This window comes from Rissa tridactyla, chromosome Z (genome assembly GCF_028500815.1).
Source record: "Rissa tridactyla isolate bRisTri1 chromosome Z, bRisTri1.patW.cur.20221130, whole genome shotgun sequence".
NCBI lineage: Eukaryota > Metazoa > Chordata > Aves > Charadriiformes > Laridae > Rissa > Rissa tridactyla.
Window position 1 is genome coordinate 75,408,899 of NC_071497.1, and position 24,208 is coordinate 75,433,106.

Below are 24,208 nucleotides of genomic sequence, written 5' to 3' on the forward strand. Positions count from 1 at the left end.
TTTTCTAACACTGACTTTTTCCCCCTTTTGCTCCTAGGTGGTGCTGCAGAGCAATCTGGAAACATAGAAACTGGAGATGAAATTCTTGCTGTTAGTGGAAAATCATTACTTGGCCTCATGCATTACGATGCCTGGAACATTATTAAATCTGTGCCAGAGGGCCCTGTTCAGTTGCTAATCAGAAAACACAGAACTTCGGCATGATGGATGCACAACATCTAATCACACTTGCTAAGACAAAACTTTTAAAACTGGTTACAAGCTGTCTTTGTTTCTAAAGTCACACAGAAGTGTCTTAATGCTCTACAGAGAGGTGCTAAGAGCCTTGGAGAACCACTGAGCAAGCATATGATGAGCATCATAAAATCTCACCTAATTATTGGGGATGAAGGAAGCCAAATGTTAGAGACATTTTTGTATTATGTGGCCATTTTAATGGAACTTCAAGACCTCTCCTGGGTTTGATTTAAAGTATTTTGACTGAGATAAATAACACTGTGCCTGTCCCTGATATTTTTAGTATCTGCAGAGTGTTGGAAGTATAATTTGTTGGTCGCCGTCCTGTTGACAAGGATGGGTATTTAGACTGTACTATATCACTTAGCTGTAATAAGACTTCAGGACACTTCCTTAGGATCTGGTCCTTTTTTTGTTGTAATAAGAGAATGTCTGGAACAATCTCACTTTATTCTTCTAAGTGCAGTTTTGCTAAAAAATGCATGACAAAAGAGTATAATTTTGCACAACTTTTATGCCTAAAACATGAGCATTTTATTGCGAAGCTGAAAAATCCTCTTAAAACTGATGAACTCAGCATCCACCACAACTGAATCTGCTGTTAGACACAACTTGTATCTGAAAGCTCTTGCATTAATGCAGTAGAAATCTGTCCAAATAATAGGTGATTGACCACCAAGGTGTAGACTGAGTTGTTAGTTGTGATTAAAATGGAAGCGATAAAAGTTGGGGTCTGAATTTTCAAATTTAGGCTTCAAATGTTAGGCACCTTTAAAAATATATATTTTTGAAAGAGGGATAATTTCAGGTGCTGAGCACTTGCAGATCCTACAGACTTCAGCGATCGCAAAGTATCGGCCTGCTTTTACTTGGCTGCAAGAGGTTTAAGGCTGCCCAACTTCAAACGCTTCAGATGGAAAATGGTGGTCTAAAATGGGGATCATAACAGATTGAATCTGAACTGGCCATTTGTGGTGGCTTTTAATCGCTCTTTTTCGTCTTCTCCTGTCCAGTATTTATTTTTGCTTGTGTGAGAGTGGGTGAGGAGGTGTGTGACAGATATAAGTGCGCCTGACTGCATCAGAACGGGCTGATGCTGAGTGTTCTGGATGGTGAATCTGAAAACTGTTTGTGTAGATGGGAGAAACCATGGTGTTAGATGCAGCAAAACTGAAAGGGGTTGCAGTGCCGCAGGCACTTCGTTTGGGTTTTCTCACCTCTACTCGCAGTAGAGGTATCGGTAGTGAGCCACGCTGCTGAGTGTTATTTATAGTCTGCTGTGTTGGGAGGAGAGTGTATGGGTGCAAGAGATTAGACTCTGTTACTTCTCTTCTTACATTGGGGATAGCTAAACAACATAAAAGAGATACAGGAGGAAATGGGCCAGTGTCCTTATCAGCTGAGAACAAGTTGTTTGTTCCAGAGTGCTCAGGTTGTTTGTTGCGTTAGGCTGGAGACTGCTCGCAGCCAGCGTGCCCAGAGTGAAGCCTCAGCCTGGAGCCGGTCCAAATCTGCAGTGCTGCCTACCTTCATAGTCAGCCAAGACACTGCATAGCTGTTACAAAAATGTCTGGGCTTGTCACTTGGCCCTACCCCAAGATCATACTACAGTTTCTTTACATTTATTCAACAGTGCTTGGAGTAATTGCTTCCAGGTTAGTGGAGCACTCGCTTTGGTTCATTTCTGTGACAGCTTCATTAGACTGCAACTCGTGATGTGCAGAGGAGAATTCAGTTCTGCAAGGCAGCCCAAGCAGAAGAGCTGTGCAATGTTTGCCTAAAAATGAATAGATTTAATTCTTTTTCAGTGACATATTAGCATGTGAATCCAGGGAGAGATGCAGCTTTTGGTTACAGGAAAGGCAATACTGTAGGTAGTCCTACAGCTTCTTTGCCTGCGAGATTTCTGTTGAAGTTAATTCAGGTTCAGTGCTGTGATATGACTGTGGAGTTGGGTCCCCAGTGTCCCTGAAGCTCAGCTGCTCTGTCGGGACTGGCCCTTGCTTCTGGTCACCTCCATGGTGAGAGAGGCTTCTGGAGGATGCAGCACTTGGGGTCGGAGGACCACGCTGAGGGTGAAGGCCCGTGCTGGGATAAAAGAGGTTATCCCTGCATATTTGGTGAAGAGCAGGGAGAAGACATTTGGCAATGACAATGAGATGGTGAGGCCTTGTTCAGGAACGACCAAAATCTGACTGTAATAGCGTGTATAATAGATACATAAAATGCATGTGGAATTTAATGCAGCCTAGTGAATACATACCTGTATACGTATAATACGTACAAGTGCAGTACTGACTTCTTGCTACTTTAGTGTGGTAAATCACAATTGTGTTTTAGGAAATGGCATTTTTTTTCAGTCCACAGTTTAAAGTCTTGGAGGTTCCAATGCAGGGAGACGTGTGTCTCCCTCATTCCTAAACTGGTGTGAGCTCAAAGGTAAAATCTTTGTTTTGTAGATTAAACTTAATTTGAGGTGTCTTAGGATGATACGTGGTGAATATTTTCAGGCGCTTATTTGCAGGTACTGCTCATTGTGAGTGATTTAGAATGCTTTCATTTTTCAGTAATCGAGTACTGTTCAGTATTTTATTTTACATGCACGTAGATATGTGTTTGCTGAGTAACAGCAAAGAAAAGCGGGGATTTTTGTGTGTGATTCAGTAGTGGCTATAATTTAAAAGATAGGTTTAGTGTTTTAAGTATGATAGTTACTATGAGTAGAATGATAACACTTCTGTACTAACATTACAGCAAGAAAAAGAATAGTGTTTAACCCTGATTGTTTCTGTTCCTGAAAATACCTTCTTTTTTTTTTTTGTGAAAGGACAAGAAACATCTTTATTGATGCTACCAGTGTTGTTATGATTACAGTAGCATTTCCTGACGTTTCTATGGGGGTGACATTCCCCATAAAAGCCCCAGGATTTATGCAACATGGGTCTGCTTTATTACAAACAGGACAGGTAGACCGAACAGATGTAGTGAACCTTTGGTTGCGGACCTGGCAAAGTAAATGTTATTTTTCTAAGGGCCTGGTGGCACCAAAATGACAGAGGGCGTTGCATTAGTTCATCAGTGTTCAGTAGGTTCACGAGCATTTTTGGCCTTGCTGTTTGCGTATCGGTCCCCACGGTGGTTCTTTGCCATGCCGGAGGGTTGGCCAGGCTCTCGGAGAGTGGTGACTCTCCAGAGACTTGCAGCTGCATCTTGTAATACCAAAAAATCAGGATAAAAATTACAGACTTGGTCCAGTACTCTTCACCAGGGACCTGAAGGCATTCCAGTTAAGGTGAATTTGCTCCTGGATGGAGATGAGCTGGTGGAGGGCTTTGCCGCTTCCAGGCCTGGGGCAGCTCAGGGTGCACGTCCTGACTATGAGAGTGGGCTCTGGTGCGATACTGCTATCACACGTTCTTCAGCTCTTTGTACCTGGAAGCTCTTTCCAGCTTCGTGGGGACTGCATCTGTGTTAAAAAGTGTGAGATTAGGCCTAAATTAAGGAGGGAGCAACATCTGATAATTTTCTTGCTGAAAAATAAATAATACGAGGGCAGATAAGTATTAATAAACTGTTGAGCGATTCATATTTTCTAATAACCCTCACTTAAAATTAACCCTAGTTAACGTTCTGCAGTGGTTCTTGTCAAAATCTGAAGGAACTATTCCTAGATGAGAATGTTTACCTGCTTCTACATTTAGGGTATGTAAATGTACACGTGGAAATATTGATAAGGAGTAGACTAGGTCATGTGAGAAATGGGGATCCCACTCTATGTAGCTTTTATGTGTTAAGCTGATACACTTATTGTATGATACTGTATATTTACACTTTTATTTATATAAATAAAACTTCTTTTAATGAAAACTGTTTAATATGCCTTGTATATTACAAAAACGTGAGTGCAATAACATGAAATAGATTGTACATTTTTCAATTTGCTGTCTCTGTTATGTAAATCTGTATCGCCATAAACTGTTTTGTTTGGGTTTTTTAGTGATTTTGAAAATAAATGGTATCCTTAGTACTCCTCTAGATATTTTATTTCTGTTATGCCGAAGTCTGCCTGGTCCACAGCTGGAACTTGCACTTGCAGGGACGAGGTTGTCCTGGAGAGCACCGCCAAAGACTAAGTGTTAATGCTGTCCATATGTGCTTTTAAGAAGTAAAATGCTACCCACTAAGAACTGCCATTCAGCGTGAAGAGGATTAAAGCATTCAGTAAGTGTTGAGAAGGTGTTTTATCGGACCTGCTTAGGTGTCTTGGAAGCTGTGCTTTGTTTTTTCCTGCCCCTGTGCGAGGAAAAGGCGGAGGGCAAAGGTGAAATGTGGAGTTTTCATCAAGAGCAGCAGTCTCTGGAGCACATCCCCTGTAGACTGTACCTCCTGCCCAGCCTCTGGGCTATGTGGGAACCAGTTGTATGCGTAGGGAATAAATATATATGGCTAGTCCTAGACTGGTATTTGTTGTTGTCTTCCACCTACACTGAGGATAAACTCCCCTCCAAAACCCCAGTGAGCCGGGCTCTGGGGTGGATGGAGCGGACCTCACGGTGGGAGCTGGACACCGTAACCTCCAAACTGGGAAAGTTTGCATCAAGTGGTCCACCTTTTTACAGACGCAGCTGGCTTCACTGGTGCTGCACAGCAGCTCCAAGCAAGCCTGCTTTCCAGGAAGACAAGGCAGCCCGGAAAGTTCTCGCAGCTGCTCCCACGTGGGGAATGACGGAGGCGCCCCAAATCCCACGCAGCCCGGCAGCGCTGGGACACGTCAGCTGCTTGCTGCGGGGTGGGCTGAGCTGGAGGAAGGAGCTTGCGAGTGGAGCATTGATATCCTCATGGCAAGCCCGTGTTTGAGTGCTGGGTTGGGCTGGAAACTCCCACCCAGCTCCTGCCAGGGCGCAGTCCTGCCCTCCCCGGCTCCTCGCCTGCCTCTCGCAAACCTCGCCCGTCCCTCCACTGCTGCCCAAGAAGGCCAGGTGCAGTTGTTTTCTGCAAGGGGAGGAAGGCGGTCTGCTTTCCCGCGGAGGGCTATTTTTGTGCCCCAAAAGCCGCCACGTTTGCTTTTGGTTTCCTTTCCCTGGGTGCAGCACCGGGAGGGTGCAAGTGAGCAAGAGTCACGTGAGGCGGGAAAAGCCCCCGCGCTTCTGCTGAATCACCCCGTGGGAAAGGCCAGCACGCCAGGCTCACGGCCTGCCCCGCGGCGCCGGGGCCCTTTTCCTGGGGGAAAAAGGGGAGCTTTGTGGTATCCCAGTTCTCCCTCTGCATCGGGACCCCTTCTCCCCACATCCCCCTCCCTTGCAAAGAGCTGTGGTGAGGGACGCCATGGAGCCTGTGTTGTTGCGCAGACGAGATGGTGCAAGGCATGAAACCAGTAATGTGGGACAGGGATGGATGGAGAGAAGTGGAGCAGCCCCCTCAAGCTCTCCACGGCATGGCTGTCCGTGGCTGGAGCCTGGCTTCTCCCCCAGGGCTGCATGGGAAAAAGCAAAAAAACATTCTTAGCCACGAAGGTCTCTGCTTTCTCCTCTCTCCTGCTGTCCTCAGTGCTGGGACAGCCCCAGCCCTTCTTCCAGAGACTCCCCAGTATCCATCCTCCTGTCTGCCTTCCTCCCACCTTGATCTAACACGTGACATGAGCTGGGGCTCAACAGGGCTCAAGCCTCGGAGCAGCCTGGCTCTCGTAAGATCAGCCTTGAATGTCTTTAAAATCTTAATTGCCCCAGACAGTGGCTAAGTAAAGAGGAATGCAAAAAAGAGAAGGCGCAATGGACTTCACCCGTAAATGGATCAGTACGTGCCACTTCATTTATCCACCCACGTGCGTGAAGTAGTAGAAAATGACATTTAAGTTTTACCCGGCCCAGTTGTCTTTCGGGGTCTGGGCTTTTTCCGAAGGCCTTGAGGTATCAGCAAATGGGGAACTTGGCACAAAAGGAAGAAAAGTCTGCAGTTTCAGGCACAGGCTTTTTTTATTCCCTTATCATTAACATACAGAGCTCAGCTCTAAATGAGATAAGTAGTGACACCTATTTTGTTGTTTACAATCAGGTTTATCATTCCACCTGAAAAGTTCTGCTTTATTTCTCATTTTTTATGCCTTTGCCACTCTCCTGCTCCCTGTCAGCATCACTCAACACAACTTCATGTCCAAATAGTGTCCACGTGTCCCTGGTGTGGCAGTTTATGGCTCCAAAACCTCATCTGTATTTCCCAGAATGTGTCAAAACTGCCACTTTTATCACATTTGGCCAAAGACTAATGGTCACTGTTTCTGTCCCCATGCAGGGATGGCGTGAAGGCGGGGCCCCGAGGGGGACGTTCCTGATGGCTCTTCCTGGAGCCGGTGGCCAGGCAGGAGATGGCATGGGGTAGCCGATGCATGTGACTGCGATGACAAGGGGAAGAAAAACCTCCCCAGGTCACATCCCTGAACTGCACTTCCCAGTGCCCAGGGCCACGCAGGCTCAGCCCCGGAGATAGACATCACTACCAGGGGGCGCGTCCACACCCCTGCCTCCGCACTGCCAGCCCCTCGCCCTCCCCTCGCCCTGGGCTGGGAGATTCAAAGCTTTGGTCCAGCAGTCTGGTGCTTTTGCGGTTGTTTTTTTTTTCTTTCCTACGCAATTTTCTTTCCTACGCAAAAATAAGCCTTGCAGCACCGCCACCCTGCGTGCAGCACCCCCGTATCAATAAGTGCCTGGAGAGCAAGCGGAGCTGCCTTATCTAGGGCTGATCCCCCGTGCTTCTGGTAAAGGAGATTGGGTCGTTTCTGCTGTCAAGGAGTACGGCTGAAACCAGATGGTCATCACCAGCCCTTAGCGAAAGCCCGTTTCAGACTTCGTCCTCACGGCGAAAGACCGGCCATGTCTTGCTCTTTCCGTGCAGTTGGGCTCCTCAAAGCACTTGATTCAGCTAAAAGACTTCACAAATTAATGATGATTGCGATAACTTACAAAGCTTTTTTCCTTTTAAAAAGATAAAATCCCTCTCATTAGATGATCATAACAGAGAACATTGGATGCAAATAAACTTCCTTCCCCAAAACAAGGAGCTGCCCTTCCATCCCGCAGTGTGTAAGGTGTGACTAGAAGGATGTTTTCCAGCAGTCAGGGTATGTTCTAAAGTTAGCCAATACTAAAACCAGGGCATTTTTGCTTTTCCCTGGATAGTCCCATACGTGCTGGCCTCATCTGGCTGCGCGGCTGAATCAGTCTGATACCGCTGCGCTGAGCAAACAAGTTACCTGAAGTTGTAGTTCTTTGGATTTTTCCCTACCCAGCAAAGCCATTTCCTTGATATGCTGCCGATGTCGCGGTGGCACAGCCCAGCTGCAGTCGTCAAATGCTACCCCCCTAATTCCTGATCCTGGGCAGGCGGGACCTGGATGTGGCCTCGTGCGATTGTCACAGCTTGATCACGTCCCTTTTGGGAGCACGAAGGGGAAAGCACAACCAGAAAATCTGCCCTTAACCGCTGCCACGCAGCAGGTGGGAAAGGTGGCTGCGGTCCCGGCTCAGATCCCAGGGGTGGGGGAGGAGGTGCAAACGTGGGACCTTGACCTGGGCAGAGCATGATGACGCAGGCAAAACCCCAAAGGCACAAAAGCGGGGTGATGAGCACCGTCCCGGAGCCATCCTCTGCTCTGAGTCCCCCAGGTGTGTGTCATGGTGGTAACACAGGGATGCCGGCATCCTGACGGCAGCTCCAAGGACTCTTCACCGGCGTTATTCAGTGCTGCTGAAAGTAACTTCTGGAGAATGCTCTGGGGAGACCTTTATAGCAGCCCTCCAGTACCTGAAGGGGGCGTGCAAGAAAGCTGGGGAGGGGCTGTTCGCAAGGGCATGTAGCGATAGGACGAGGGGCAATGGTTTAAACTAGAGCAGGGTGGGTTTAGATTAGACATTAGGCAGAAGTTCTTTACAATGAGGGTGGTGAGACACTGGCACAGGTTGCCCAGAGAGGTGGTGGAGGCTCCATCCCTGGAGACATTCAAGGCCAGGCTGGATGAGGCTCTGAGCAACCTGATCTGGTTGAAGATGTCCCTGCTTACTGCAGGGGGGTTGGACTAGGTGACCTTTAAAGGTCCCTTCCAACCCAACACATTCTAACAAAAAAAAAAAACCTGTATTTTTTGAGCTTTGGAAGCTGGCCTGTCCCCTGCAGAAAGGTGCCTTGGCCCTTCAATCAGTGGCAGTGGCATGGAGAAGCTGGAGGAGCCAAGCCAAGTGGTGCTTCTGCTGTCCTTTTGTGGGGAGGAGGGAATGACGCCAAAGCCCCTCTGAGATTAAATGGCTGGAAGGGTTTTATTTGAGATCACTGCCGTTTCATGGGATATCTCCTGTCGCTAAAGGAGGGGCACCCGCCTCCACACTTTCAGAGGGCTTGGGCACCGGTGAGATTTGTATTGCAAAGTAACCATGCGTGAGAAGGGAGGGCAGCCTTGGCGTGGCCGGTTTCTTACACCGTCATCCAGACATTACAGTGATGCCCATGGGTAAAGATCCTTGTTTACAGCTGTAACAGCTTTCGGGGCTATTGCTCACTGCCAGCCCTGCCACCAGGCAGTCACCTACTTCATGGAAAACCCTGCCAGACCGAAAGACAACACGTCGTATCCCCAGCCCTTCCTGTTCGCCCGCCTTGCACCTCTACGGACACACGTCATGCCCTCGCACCATCTCGTGTCGACAGGAGGAAAGTGATCAGATTAGTCCCTTCCACCAGCGTGCACTAAAAATAATGAGCAGCATATGAGACATTGGTTTTCAGATGGCTTAAAAAAACATCCCACGGGGGTAAGGGAGGGGAGGGGGGGGAAGGTGGTGTCTGTTGTCTAGCAATTTGTTTCGGAAATACCTCTCGTGCATCCTGTCTCAGGCATGGGAGCGTGCGCCGGCTGAGGGCGCCAGGCTGGTTTTCGCCTGGGCGAGCACAGTGCGAAGGCGACCCGGGGCTGCACTTGTTGGTGCCCACGGGCCGTGGCTAATGGAGAGGGTGACGGGGCATCAGCTCTGGCCGTTTGCTTCCGCAGGTGGGTTCGGCTTGTTTTTTTGTGATATCAGGTGCTTGCGGGTGAGTCAAGTGCCTTCAGACAGTAATGCCATGCCCCAGTGATGGGATTATTTTTTCTTCCCCATCCCCTTTAGGGAGGAGCAGGTCACAAGCGTCGTGCTCTGGTGGTCACCTGGCTGGAGAGGGGCCAGGCTCCGGCAGGCAGCAGGTGAGGGTGTCTGGATGTTTTCACAGGGCTGATGAGTCTTACGAGTGTAATTTGCTGGTGGAGCTGTGCACCTGTGTCACAAAAAGCATCAGCCTGGCTGCAGGTTGATGGGCCTTCTCAGGACCACATCACTGATGCCCCCTGAAGTAAAGCTCTTCCAAGCCTCTGCTTTGTGGCTAACTGGGAAAGGACAGGAAATTGCTTCCCTTTCAGTCGGTTTCATTTACGAGAAACCAGAGCCTTTGGCCAGGAAGCTCTTAGTCCTCCTCGTGCTGGGAACATGTGCCCAGGCGTGGCGCTCCCTGCCCATGGAGCTGGGGAGAAGCAGCACCATGAGTCAGGGCAAAACCTGCAGCACAGCAGGTGAGGAGCTCGGGGTCTCCTCTCCACAGACACATCTTTGGGCCCCAGCTTTAGGGAGGAAGGATAAGCTATTTCTTTGCTGCTATCTCTTTGCTCTTCCCCTGTGGTAAGCAGTACCATTTCCCCCTTTTCCAAAACTCCAGCTTCAGACATTGGAGAAAGTCAAAATCTGTGTATTCCTTTCTGCCTGTATCTGAGACAAAACCCTTAACTCTGGTGTCTATCCTTCACTGATCCCCAGCGACGCTCTTCCTCAAAGCTGCAACACCTCTGGTAGAGGTAATGGAGCCCCTGACACCACCCAACTATTCTACGGGCAGTAGTTACTAGAAAATATGGGAACAGGTGTCTCAGTTTCCCATTTTGAAGTTCAAGGATATGGCTGTGCCTTGTTCCCCTTAAAGGCAGAAGTAAACCCCTAATCTCCCAGTGCATACCTACTGGCACTCTGCCATTGCCCTAGTGTGTGCCTGCTGACTTGGAAGTATGGAAGGAATTTCCTTAATACAATCACGCATTCAGAATCCACAAAAAACCAAACCAAACCAAAACAAAACAACCCTGAATTATGACAACAATGACTCAATTTTCTTGAAAACACTTTGTGTTTATTGTCTTAGCAAGAATTCAAGACATACATGCATGGGCCATACAGCAGAACATCTGGCTTGTATCCAGAATAGGCCTTAAGAAAAACAAACTCATGTTGATGCAGTTATATAGCAGATCCTTTGCAGAAATAACAAAAGGAGTCCTAGGGAGAACATCAGCAAGCGCTTGCTCATATACTGGCACTGACCACTTGGGTCTAGGTCTCCTTCCTGAGATCCTGGTGAACACTAGCACTTTTGACAATGCTTGGAGAAACATAAAAACATTTCACAAAACAGCAAATAGTCTAGACAGATAAATACTGCACTAATACTTAAGTCAAATATCCCCATGATAATGCATTTAAATGGATGCTTTTTTTCATAACAGTCATGTGTGCTACAGCCTGAAGAACTGGGCAGGCTCTATGAAGCCCGCACTTTGTTTTCTATTGAATTTCAAAGCAGCACGCGTGGAGCTTTCATTCATACATGAACACTTTCATTCAAATACATTTCAGCTAGTAATGCAAATACTAATGCCAAATTTTCCTGAGAGTCCTCAACAGGGATGATCATTGTTTAGTGTCCTTGATGAAGACCCCAGGACTCCACCAAGCCCAGGACATACAGCGGGAGCCCTTGAAGTTGGGGCTGTCTTTGATGAACAGCTTTGATGAGTTGGACGCAACATTAGCCTGGGAGCCCAACAGAAACTCTTTGTGTTTACTTTTTAATACCCGAAAAACCGATCTCTGTACATGTCAGCAAAACATGTGACTATGCAGTACTAGGAGGAATAACAACTATTCTTGAAACATTGTGTTCTCACTGAAAAGGTATTGGCTGGCTTAGAGGAGGAGGGAACGGTGCGTTGTGTCTTCAGCCAACGGCAAAGCTCCCAGTAACACCAGTGGGACGGGGTTAAGTCCTCCATGCGGAAAGCGGACGAAGTCAGTCAGTTCTGCTTAGTGAAATCAGTGGCAATAAGTTAACAGCCACACAGAGCTGGTTGTGACAGAGTGACCAGAGCTGTGTAATGACAATTTTGCAAAGGCAACTTCAGAAGAGATAACCTAAACATCAGATACAAATACAAACAAGAATTCACTACAAGGCAGGAAAACCAGTAATTTGAACAGAGCCAGAATTCAGAACGTGCAGCTACACAGCCTTATACAATGCCAATGTACTTACAAACAAGGTTAGTTAAGAGAAGGAGCTCTGACCATTGACCTAAGAGGTAGCTACAAAACATGGTCAGCTTCAGCTGTTTTCTTGCTAGCTTGTACGCATGAAAAAATACTGTTTAGGATCGTGTCTGACGTGAATTGACTAGCAGAGTTACTGTTTGCCTCAATGGCAATCAGCATGCTTAACTCAGGTCCCCCTAAGCCAGACAAGGGTAATAACCCCTCAAGTGAGATAAGCATAATACATCACCATCCACTGGATGGGCTACAGCGGCTTCATCATTCCGGGACCGAAATGAGGTTGCCATGAAATGAAAGGGAAATAAAGTACAAGGGAAGAACCTTCACTTGTAAGTACCATTAAACATTCAGAAGTCCAAGGCTACTTCCCTGTACTAACTGTAACAATTGATTTTATTGATATTATTTCTTCAAAGAGAGGTAGTTGCTTTCTTTGAATAAATAACATTCTCAAGAAAACTTGAGATTCAACTTCGATTCAACTTTAAAATCTACTTCTATTGAAGAGTTATTTTGTTACTTATAAAGACACAGCAGTATTGTCCTGTTCTCAAGAAATTCTTTGTAATATTAAAAGAATCCCTCCACCACACGTACCTCAATATCTGTATTTGTGTAATATATATTCATATACATGTCTTATATAATGCTATACTAAAGTATGCTCCCCTCTCTGATGCATGATGTATTTCTCATATTACCAGAAAACATGCTGCTTTCTTCTAGTTAATATACTGTATTTTTATGTCATGTTTTAGGTCACGTTTTGAGCATCTTTTCATACTATTTTTTAAGCCGAACAAGTATCATTCAGTTAATAGTTCTGTGAAATACTCATTTCATACACATGGGGTGCACATATTTATATTTTTTATATATATTATATATATATTATATAGACTAGAACTATGCAACATCATGTTAATTAATAGAATTGTAATTTTTAGTCTACAAAGCAACATCACGTAACAAATAACCTTTCAATAAAGTTAGTGGTTTATTTAACAAAAGAAATAATCCCACCACCAGGTCCCTGTCCAGCAGAATCCATGCTTTAGAAAACACGAGCAGTCAGAAACCAAGCACCTGGCCTTGTGATATATGTTCCCAAATTCCAAGACACTGATGCTTTTTTTGGCTTCTGCACCCAGGTGGTCCGAGCTCCTTGGTGAAACATAGCTGTGGGGCATGAGGATGACAGGGGAAACCAGACTGCCGGAAGTCTTCTCAGACCAGGCTGAGGGGCAAGTTCCATCTTGTCCCAAGTCTTCCCATCGCGTGATGAGGGGCCCTGCTAGCAATCTTTTTCTTTCTTTTTTTTTTTTCCAGCTGGCATTCGCATGCTAATATTGCTGTAAGATTCTTCAAAGAAATCAGGTTGTGACAGCCATCCTTCAGTGGCTGCAGGCAGCAAAATGCAACACAAAGAGCTTTCTTCATCTCCCAGTGTCAATGAAATCTCTCATTCCAAATCCACCAAGCCAAGGTCTTCCCCTGCTTTTCCGGGCACCGTGTCCGAGGCGGGGGCTCACGTTTTCGGGAAGAAGAGCTTTGTCAGGAGGTTCAGGAACTTCTGCCGCAGGTTCCACTTGTCGCCGATCCAGCGCAGCTGCAGGGCGCACTCCGCCACCACCTCCGGCTCTGCAGAGGACAAGCCGTCAGACACCCGCACCGCCGCCTGCCCGCCCATACTTATTTTCAGTTTTAATGAGATCTTGGCAATATAGTAAATTTTTTTTTTTTTCGATTTTTCCCACCACCACCACCCCCCTTTTTTTCTCAACGTTACCCGCCACCACCAGGAGGAGCGCCGGTTCCCGCCCCTCGCCTTCCCGCTCAGCCCGCGTCCTGCCGCGGGCGCTGCCCCCGCTCCGGGTGCTGGAGCCGGGGAGGGCAGCGATCGGGCGGCAGATCCCCGTGTCCGTCCGTCCCCCACAACACACACGCCCCTCACCCCGCTCCCTTCACCCCTCCGGTACCTGCGGGAGCGGCGGGCGGCGTGACCTTCCGTAGGGTCCTACCGGGTAACATCGCGGCGGTGGGATGCGCACCGGAGGGATGCGCACCGGAGGGATGCGCACCGGAGAGGGGGATGCGCACCGGAGTGGGATGCGCACCGGAGTGGGATGCGGGCCGCAGCGATTCGTACCGCAAGGTTACCGTACGGCGTAAGGTACCGTAAGACTAAGAGCACCCTACGGCGGCGGCGGGGGACTGCGGGCGGGCGGGGCGAAGCGCGGCAATAAGAGCGCTCGGGGCGGCGGGGTTTTCCTCGCGCTGTGACGTGGGCAACAGCGCGGGAATCCCGCCCCCCGCCGTGGGCCCCTCGCCGCACCGGGCGGGCAGGCGGCGGCATGCCCGAGCCCGCCCCGGGCGGAGCGGGAGCGGGAGCGGGAGCGGGGCCGGGCTCGGGGCGCAGCGCCGCGGCTGCGGGATAAGGAACGGCGGGATGGGGTGTGCTGGAACGGCAGGAGATGGAGGGATGGGGCGGGCTTGGGGGAGAAGAGGTGGAGGGATGGGGTGTGGTCAGGGAAAGGGAGATGAAGGCGTGGGGTGGGCTTGTGGTGGGGCAGGAGAGTGGAGGGACGGGGTGGGTTTAGGGCAGAGGACATGGAGATATGGGATGGGCTTGTGGTGGGCCAGGAGAGGTGGAGGGATTCTTAGGGCAGAGGAGATGGAGGCATGGGCTGGGCTTGTGGTGGGGCAGGAGAGGTGGAGGGATGGGTATCTTCTAAGCAAGAAGAGGCATGGGGTGGGGTGGGCTTGCACTAGGCAAGGAGACATGGGAGGGTGGGCTGTGCTTGTGGTGGTCCAGGAGAGATGGACGGGGTTGAGCTTGCACTGAGGAAGAAAAGGTGGAAGGATAGGGTGTTCTTGGACAGGCAGAAGCAAGGGATGGGGTGTGCTTGTGGTGGGCAAGAAGACATGGAGGGATGGGTCTGCTTGTTCTTAACCAGGAGATGCTCCTGACACAGTGCTGTGTTATCATTCAAGGTGATGGTGACCTTGGCTTCAAACAAACAAGCCATAGGGAAACAAGCTGGCCCATATCATGTGCCATTTGTGACTTAGGGCCTGCCACCCACCGCCGAATCCTCCCCGTGGCAGTGCAGTGCCTGCACAGCATGTCACTGGCTGACATGTGCCAGGGCATGCTCACCTGCGCTTGCTGTAATTTTAGATGATGCTTTTTACAAGAAACAGGACAATTATAAGGTCACCCTGGTGACTTTGCGATTGTTGCACAGTGTTGGGAGAGCCGCCAGTGACATGTGAGTCACTCATCTGCCTCCTATCCCTCGGAGAGTTGATATTTGGTGTGGAGGCACATAGGATGGACTTTTGTTTTTAGGGGGCAAAAGAAAACATCTTAATGTAAAGAAAGCACAGGTGGGCCAGACATAACAAAGAACTGATTTGTGTCTGAAAAAGCCAGTAAATGCCCACCTCTTCCATCAAAACACAGCTTTGAGCAGGAAAAGACACCACGGTGTAATACAGACCCACAAGAGGCTGTTGAGAATTCCTTTCTGTGGGACAGGAGCCTCTGAAGTTGAGTGTCTAGGAATGATGATGACTTTGAAGTCTATTAGAAGAGGAAAAGTTCACCAGCTCAGCTTAGAAACACTTTCCCCTGTGTATGTCCTGGAAGTGATGCCACGGCTGGAACAGGGCTGGGATTTGTCTCCCCGTGTAGGGAACCTCAGCCCCACTGGTGCCTGGCACAGGGCAGTGGGCAGAGCGGTGCCATGGGGCTGGCGTGTGGGAGAGGCAGCGGGGCTGGCTCCATGGACAGGGCATTTCTCAGGGTGAGGTGTCCAAACAAATGCTACGTGTGGATGTGGCTTTTGCAAGGACATTCTCAAGATGGTGTCTGGGTGCTGGCATCCCGTACCCCATCCCGCAGTGCACTCTGTCGGGCTGTGAGCTGCTGTCAAGGCACCTTAAGTTGGCCACAGCGGAGTTTATGACGTTTTTGAGAAGGTATTGCCTTCATCTCTCGTCCTTTGGTATATAACCCATATGGCATATCAGCTTATTTGCTTGACTTGATGTGTTTTAGAGTTGTTTTTCAGCTGTGAACACCCTTGTTTGTAACCTAGCCCTGTTCAGTGAGAGCTGCCCTTTGGCCGCATCATTCCTTTTACATGAGAAACAGTTTCTTCAAAACAAGTCCGTTGGGTTTTCGATGGCGGGAAGGCCAATAAACAGTAGAGGAGCATGTGTCAGGCTGTGTGACGTGTCATCCCTCGTGGTAGAGGTGCTGCGGTCTGCAGCATGCGGTGCTCAGGGCTGCATCTCACGGCCGTAGCCTGGTGGCTGCTCCATAAATCACAGCAGCTCCTCCGGGTCGCCAACATGGGGGGGCGAGGGTGCTTACCGAGACCTCCACGTGCCCCCAGTGCTCTCAGTGCTCTGCACTCCCAAACACAGGGAAAGCAAACGTGGGCTGTGGGGAAGAGGGACACACTGGTCCCTTGCGCTGCTGGACACACGTGTGTTATTTTGCTCAGTTATTTTGCTCGTTTAGGCAGAGCGAGGGATGAGCTGGGGCTTGTTCTTCTTTGTGAATTCGGAGGCAGAACTAATACTTGGGCAAATTATTTAAATGACTGTTCCTCCAGTGAGGCCAAAAACAAATGAACCTCGATCCTGTCCTGCTTAGCAACACTTCCTCACCCAAAAGGGGGACAATCTTTAAAGGCAACTTCCCCCTGTATCTCTGCAGCAGCACCGAAAGATGAGCCCTTCTTTTGTGCATGTGTGGGAGTGGAGATGCTTTCCCTGCAGCTCAGCACAAACCAGTGGGGTAGTAGAGTCACGGGAATTAATTAATTTTCTTTATTTTATTTTTAAAATAGTGCTAGGGTGATAAGAACAGTGCGGGACTTTAGTGTACAAAGCAGGTTAATAGACCTGTCTGTGACCCAGAGTATGTGTAGTGCTTGTCCCTGCTGAGCGCCACCCCTTCCCCGCTGAGTGCCACCCCAACGCTGGTGAGTGCCCCCCATCCCTTCTGAGTGCCCCCCATCCCCGCTGAGTGCCCCCCATCCCTGCTGAGTGCCCCCCATTGCTGCGGTCGGAGCCCTGTGCAAATGCAGTGGTGTAAGGCAGGAAGCCCCACTGTTTAGAAAGGAGCTGGCTTGCACCAGCTCTGGATCTGGCCCACCTCCCCGCAAGTTTTTACTGGTGTGACAAATTACAGTCCGTTACGGTGGGAGCAGAGCACGGTGGGGCCGCTGCCAATTATAGGATTGCACAATGCGGGCAGAGCAGAAAAAAGTCCATTGTGGTTTCAAGGCACCAGTGAGCTCTGATGTTTTTTTGTTTCAGTTCCCTCAAATAAAGCGGTGTAGCTGTGGGAAGCGCAGGCCTCTGGGAAGCTGCTCTACCAGGGCAGCCACAAAAGCTGTTTCTTGCCGTGGTTCCACTGAGCAGGACCACAGGTCCCCAGGTGGGCACAGCTGCAGCAGGGAGTAGAGCATCATCCCAAGAAGCAGGAGCATCTCAGAGCACTCTTCCAGTTTATTTCTGTTTAACGCCATTTAAAGTTGGCGCAATTACTCAGCGGAGAAGAGAGAATCATCTTGAGGTAACATGCCCTGAGCTTGGCTGGTGTCTGGGCGATGTGGTCTAACCAGGAACATGTTATTGACAGCCAACACGTGACAGACTCTCAGTATGAATAACACTGGCGGGCAGGCTTGCTGAAAGGAAATTGAATGTTGCAGAAACGAAATCAAGAGTAGGAGAGAAAGGAAACTAGCTGTTTTATCTCTGAACTCAGTTATTTGTGCTGAATCAGCTTCAAGCTGTTTCCACGCCGCCCTGTAAGATCTTAAATAAATCTCTTGCTTATTGGAGTTCATCTTCTCATCTTCCCAAGGCTGTCTGGTGTTGACAGCTCATGTGTTAACTGAGAAGCTGTTTGTTTCTCCCTCTGTCTCTGCCTTTTCCCGTTTCTGCAGACCGCAGTTGGCGGTTCCTGTTGATCCTCGTGGGTCCCAGCACCCGAGCAGGAAACTCGGCTCTATTGTTGGGAGCACAAACCAAAGGTCATTTCAGGAAAGTGCCGCAGGGTGCGGCCGCCCAGAGCGAGGGTGATGATGGCTTCTGCAGGCATTTTTTTTTTCTTTTTTTTTTTTTTCATTTCTTAAATCACTCTGACTCTCTTGTTCGCTCTTCTCTGGCACCATTCCTCCAGGGATCTCTCTCACTGTTATACGCAAAGCTTCATAAATCCTCAAGCCTCAAGCATTAATCTCAAATCTCACTTTTCAAGGAAACGGCTTTGTTCTGTGTTAGCAATTTTCTGGTGTCAACTGCAGCAAAACTTTGGCCTCCAGCAGCTGCTGTTGCTGCGCTACCGACACCTCCACTGTGGTGAGGGGAGAGTTTATTGCAGATTTATACAGTTACGTGAGATACTAATTCGACTTTGAGTTGCTGATATGATCCATCACCAGACAGGAAAAGAAACTAAGGAGACCTGCCTGCTGCTCAGCTGCAACCCCTGCTTGCACACGTCTTACCTGCTGTCTAAATATTACCAAACGGCCCTGCCACTAATTCTTAAACGCTCCCTAATGCCGTTCTCTCTCGCCTGCTTCCCTTGAAAATTTAAGCATATAATTTTCTTAGCAAAAGGTGAAATGCTTGTCTTGCTCGTATATTGCAGTGCTCTGTCACTGGCAGAGAGGTGAACACCCATCTTTCCCTCTGCCACCCCCGGTGTGCCAAGCAGGCTGCATTAACTATTTCCAAAATGCTCCTGAAAGATGACTCGCGTGTGTCTGATCTGGAGCCCACCAAAGGCAGGGTGGGCAAAGCAGTTTTTTTACTAACAGCAATAATATTTGTTTGAGGATGAGGCTGGATAGCAGAGCCCCTCCTTGATACAGCTGGAATGTAAAAGACTGTGTATCGACTGTGTGCTTTTTAGTCAAGGAGTAACTGTGAGGAAGGTAGTTGACTGAATTTTCCTGGGTTTAGGTTGTTTTAAATTAGCCAGGGCAGATTATCTGTTGAGCTGAATTTTCTGTGAAAGCAGAAAGCAAAGACACTGCAGGTGGCTCCTTGTAAGGTCATTCCCGATTCAACCCCTCACCAAAAAGCTTTCTAAAGAGCTAAAAAGGATGTAAGAGAGGGCAAAATTCACTAGGTAGTTTGCTAAGTGGGTTTTAGCACTCATGCAGATGACAATATCCTCATAAAGGCCAATCTTTGCAACTGCTCTCCGGAAGAAGTAGGTATTGGTAAAGTAAATATCGGCGTTGATCACTGTTTATCAGGCTGGTGGAGTGTTCACTGAAGAGCTCTCCTCCGTGTGTGTAGGTGTCTTTGCAAACACCAATCATACTGTTCGCACAGCTGCGCCACCACTGCTGGCTTTTTGCAGAAGTCCTTCCTTGGATGGTGACTGTGGTTATTTTCTGTCTTGCTATCTTTGTTGAGAATTTGAACATGCTCCATTTCTGGAATTCATCATCGTTTGCTGATCTGCCAGATCTTTTTCAGGCTCTGGATGCCTCCTGTTTCCCCTGTTTCTTACGCCTCCTCTGCACTTTGTCAGAATTTTTGCGTATAGTCGATGCAGCAGATGTGGGATCGAAAAAAGAAAGGGAAATCCCAGGCATGGGACACTTGGCACTTTCCTGGCATGCCTGTGCCTTGCAGCTGAGCCAGCAATCTGGTAACCCACGCAGGACTCATTATCAGTCACTTGCTGTGAATCACTGCAACCTACGAAGAGAATTAGGGAATCCAGGGGAGCTTTGTGGACACCGGCGCGGTGACCTGGGATTTCTGGTCTGGCACCGAGCTGGTCCTCAGTGCTGCAGTGCCTCCCCTGTACCTTTCCAATGTTCCAATGCTCTTCAGGTGGGACAGGAGCTATTTTGCATGGTTAGAAGCTTTTTAGACTATTCTGAATAATATTTTCCCTGATCTGTGTTTTGAAAGTGCCTTGTTTGAATAATCTCCAATTGGATAAACAATCACTTAATGACCCTAAATCCCACAATGCACATTTCAGGTGGAAAAGGTTTTAACTGGAGAACTTAGGGCAAAGGTGAACAGAATTAAGAACAGAAGGTGGGGACTGAGACAAGGTGGAACGCAGTATCTTTTGTGAAACCTTCTGCTTTGAGATTTTTAGGGTTTAACTGTTTCATTCACTGTAAAGGTAAGACCTCTACATTTGGAAAAGGCAGATGCTATTTTCAATGTTTCTTACAGAAAAATATAGGATCTCCTCTACAATTTGAATCGTAGAATCATAGAATGCTTTGGGTTCGAAGACCCCTTTAAAGGTCATCTAGTCCAGCCTCCTGCAATGAGCAGGGACATCTTCAACTCGATCAGGTTGCTCAGAACCCTGTCCAGCCTGATCTTGAATGTCTCCAGCGATGCGGCATCTAGCACCTCTCTGGGCAACCTGTGCCAGTGTCTCATCACCCTCATGGTAAAAAATGTCTTCCTTATCTCCAGTCTGAATCTACCCTCTGTTAGCTTAGAACCATTACCCTTTGTCCTGTCACAACGGGACCTGCTAAAAGTCTGTTCCCATCTCTCTTAGAAGAACCCTTGAAGTATTGAAAGGCCGCAATAATGTCTTCCTGGAGCCTTCTCTTCTCCAGGCTGAACAACCCCAACTCTCTCAGCCTGTCCTCATAGCAGAGGTGCTCCAGCCCCCTGATCATCTTCGTGGCCCTCTGCTGGACCCGCTCCAACAGGTCCATGTCCTTCTTGTGCTGAGGACTCCAGAGCTGGATGCAGTACTCCAGGTGGGGTCTCACCAGAGCAGAGCAGAGGGGCAGAATCACCTCCCTCGCCCTGCTGGCCATGCTGCTTTTGATGCAGCCCACAATGTGCACATTGCTGGCTCATGTTGAGCTTCTCATCAACCAGTACCCCCAAGTCTTTCTCGGCAGAGCTGCTCTCAATCCCTTAATCCCCAGCCTGTATTGAAACAGGGGGTTGCCCCAACCCAGGTGCAGGACCCTGCTCTTTGCCTTGTTGAACTCCATGAGGTTCACACAGCCCCACTTTTTGAGCTTTTCCAGGTCCCTCTAGACGGCATGCCATCCCTCAGGCATGTCAACCACACCCCTCAGCTTGGTGTAATCCCAAACTTGCTGAGGGGTGCTCTTGATTCTGCTGTCTATGTCACTGATGAAGTTAATAAACAGTACTAGTCCCAATACGGACCCCTGAGGGTCTCCGCTCATCACTGGTCTGGACATTGAATTGTCAGTAATTTGTATGAATAAGAGATTAGGTGTGTTTGGTTGAGGATCTTGGGGCCATTTCTTTGCTATAACAAAAATTATGAGAATCTGATTTGGGTTTCATTTCAAAATATCTGTTTAGAAAAAAAAAAGGCACAAAAGTATGAGTCTATATTGTGATCATCACAGCCCAGACCTCAGAAGCCGGCAGGAGTATGGGAGCAGCTGTGCCCTTACACACATGCTGACAAGATACACCCATTTCGGGGTGGTCTGGTGAGTAAAGTAACCTCCAGCCATCAAGGCATCACTGGGGGAGGATGGGCCATTTTGATTTCTGGGTCTGCAATGCTGTATCGCAGCACTGTGAAACCTGCTGCATGCCCTCCCTCTCCATAAATATGGTCCTGAGGCAGGTTGTGTTGGCTGAGAAGTGGGGCCGACTGAAATCACGTCTCGGTAAAAGCTGGTAGGATGGCCACAGACTGTGAAGGCAGAGGGACCGTTTGACTTATTGTTAGACTGGCAACAGAGTTGGGTATGAGAGGGCTGACAACATCCCATGTCATGAGGTAGTTTCACTTCAAAGCGTTGCCTCTGATTACAAGTTCTGATTACTCTGAAATGAGTTCATTTCCTTTTCGGTTTTATTTTTCATATGCAGAAACATAGAGGGAGGGAGGAGGCTGTGACTTTTGCTGCCTGTTCTAAATGAGAGAGAAAACGAAAAGCCTCCCTGGAGATGGAAAGTCCCCTACAGCTGCTCTGCAGATTCGCCGCATGCCTGAAGAGGTACAAAGGGCTGCAAGAAGAAATGTGTTGGTAGCAATAACCTTTCACGGACATGGAAGGAGGTTTGTCCCTTCCTGCCAAAAAGTGCTCCCGTTGGGCTCTCAGTGCTTTCTCGATACGTGTGAGCAGCTCATAGAGAAGAGGAGGACAAACTGGAAGTGGTGAGACAGGGCGGCTAGGTGCAGACAGGAGTGCTCTCTTTTACCATGCTGACCTTACGGCTGGATCCATCCCCTTCTTGACTTCTCGGAAGCCCTTCTACAGGGAGCAGATCCATGTGGCACCACCAACCCGCAGCCGAAATCCCCCCTTTGCTAAATGAATGCCACATTTGAGACCCTGCCTCGTATCCAGGTGACATCAGGGAGAGCAAAACCAGCAGAGAGCTGGACACGTTTGATGTCCACAGTCTCTGAACATGGGGACAAGCTTCTCCCATGCATCCACAGTCATATGCTGAATCCTCGCTCCCTGCAGGCATACTTTTGGTTGTGGGTGTGCTACTGTAGGGTGTTGCTTACTGGTGGGAGAGGGAAAGCTGCTGGGGTGACCTTTGGCATTAAGAGAGCAAACAAACAAGCCAAAAATAAGAAGTCTCCCTTCAAGGGTTAGGACACCGTGTTCTTCCTCACCAGAGATCTCTCTGCAGATGCGCTGGCTAACTCCAAGGGGTATAAAGGAGAAGTAAATAGGGGAAACAGGAAAAAGCGTTTTGCACTTGACAACAACAAAGTATTTTTTGCACTTTACAACCTGTTTACATTCTCTGGGCCCTCTGTGCTTTGGGAAGGTCCCAGCGTCAGCTGCTCCCTGCCTCCCTGGTTGGTCTGGGTGCTGTGTGCATGCCCTGTGCCCCTCGGCAGGCTGTCACCATCCCCTCCAGAGCACAGATGCACGGGGGGAGGAAGCAGAGGGGGGCCACAGTCAGGAAGTGTGTGGGCTGCGTCCAGAGGCAGGTGTGGGAGTTGTCTTTGTGTGGCAGCATCTTGGCTTACATCATGCTTTGTGGCCATGATGACATCCTCCCTGCCTATTTCATCATCCTGCAATGGGCAACGAGGTTTAGCTGGTGGTGGGGGAGGGGGGGGCACATGGGCTGCGAATCTGGAGGGAGCTCTCAATCTGCAAACACACAAGAAATCAGAGGGGTTTTTTGTTGTTGGCGGTTTTGGGGGGTTTTTAATGGTTTTTTTTGATTGTTCTAACACAAGGCAATTTAATTGTCGGAGGTGGCAGGAGTCTGCCAGGGGATGGTGGTGTGACCAGGCTGTGTCTGCGTTTATGGCAGAACATGGCAGCAAGCAGGGAGAGGAGAGGGGCTTGCTGTACCGAGGAGGTGACAGAGGACCTCAGAAAGGGCTGGGGAATGGGTGAGCGGTGGAGGAGCCTCCCTGGACAGGAGCCAGCTGGTGCCCACCTCCCTGCGGCTCTGGGGAATGCTGGGGACAGTTTTGCAACATGGAGTCAACAAGACCCTGACAAATTAGTCAAGAGCCCCTGTGGTGGTTTGATGATAAGGTTTTATGGGTACTTTCCCTGTCTGGACCCCAGAGCTGCTGGCAGGGATGTCAGAGGGAGATTCCCCGACGGTGCCTTCTGAGTGCTCAGAGGAACCAGCAGCGTGCCCTGAGGAGCCAGTGCCCTAGAAGGTGCACTAGGGATCAGGTGCAGGGTGGGATGCCCCACGCCAGGATGCTCCCCTGAGCATGGCAGGGAAAAGGAGAAAACTAGTAGCCCCTTCTGTGAGGCACCTGGAGCAGGCTGCCCCATGAACACCCACCCACTCCTGCAGGGGAGCCTCAAGGGCTGGTGGTCTGCGTCCCACCGGTGGAATTCACCTCCTGCTGGGAGGAGAATGGCTGGTTGGCTGGCTCTGTTGCCGCAGGCATCCTTGCTGACCCTGTGGTCGCTGGGGTGTCCCTGGTGACCCCATGGGATTTGATCCTCTTGGGGTGATCTCCACAGCATGTGACTCCCTCAGATGACCATGGTGCCTCCATGGGATGGGACACCCCCCTCTTTGGAATGTCCCTTATGATCCTGTGGCATATCACCCTCAGGTGATGCTGGTAACCCCATGGGCTATGAAACACTGAGGTAAACTTCATGACCCTGTGGGAAATGACTCCTGTCCAGGGTTGTCCCTGGTGCTGGGACATCCCTGGACTGGGAAGGGGTGAGCAACATGGGGCTGCTTCCCTTGCAGCCGCAGGCCTTCCCTTGCTGGCCTCTGATGGTGTTCTCTAGTTTCTCTGGAGACGTGGTGTCGCCACCACCACCTCCTCCTCGAGCTGGTGAGGAAGGTCCCGTGTCCCATCAGTCAGGCTGGGAAGTCATGCAGGGATACAGACTGTGGGCTGTTGGTGCAATCTTCGCACCCCTGAGCTTCAGGTTCCTGCTGCCCAGCAGAAGCCACATCAGGCAGAAGTCACCTTATATCTAGCAATGGCAGCATCTGAGTCTTTAGCCCAGGAGTTCACAGACACACAGTCTGGCCAATAAATCTGGCAGTGATCATATCAAGTCTAAAAACCCAGAAGGCTCGGACGAGGGAAGTCC

At 49.2% G+C, this 24,208-nt stretch overlaps 2 protein-coding genes across 6 annotated transcripts in view; one reads left to right on the top strand and one right to left on the bottom strand.

The window, feature by feature from the left end:
- Nucleotides 1-4,791, top strand: part of PDZD2 (PDZ domain containing 2) — a 147,240-nt gene extending 142,449 nt beyond the window's left edge. For 3 of the 5 annotated variants that reach the window (XM_054185690.1, XM_054185691.1, XM_054185693.1), the window contains exon 24: nucleotides 38-4,790. In XM_054185690.1, coding sequence (XP_054041665.1) covers nucleotides 38-204 — 167 coding nt within the window. In that variant the 3' untranslated portion in view covers nucleotides 205-4,790. Of the gene's footprint in view, nucleotides 1-37 lie in introns of all 5 variants that reach the window. The other 2 variants (XM_054185692.1, XM_054185694.1) reach the window with 2 other exon arrangements.
- Nucleotides 4,792-10,409: 5,618 nt separating this feature from the next.
- PMAIP1 (phorbol-12-myristate-13-acetate-induced protein 1) lies at nucleotides 10,410-13,736 on the bottom strand. Its single transcript, XM_054185697.1, has 2 exons — nucleotides 13,607-13,736; nucleotides 10,410-13,268 (listed from the first exon to the last, which is right to left on the bottom strand). The coding sequence occupies exons 1-2, from the start codon at nucleotides 13,656-13,658 to the stop codon at nucleotides 13,156-13,158; spliced, it is 165 nt and encodes a 54-aa protein (XP_054041672.1). The 5' UTR covers nucleotides 13,659-13,736; the 3' UTR covers nucleotides 10,410-13,155.
- Between the last annotated feature and the right edge of the window lie 10,472 nt (nucleotides 13,737-24,208).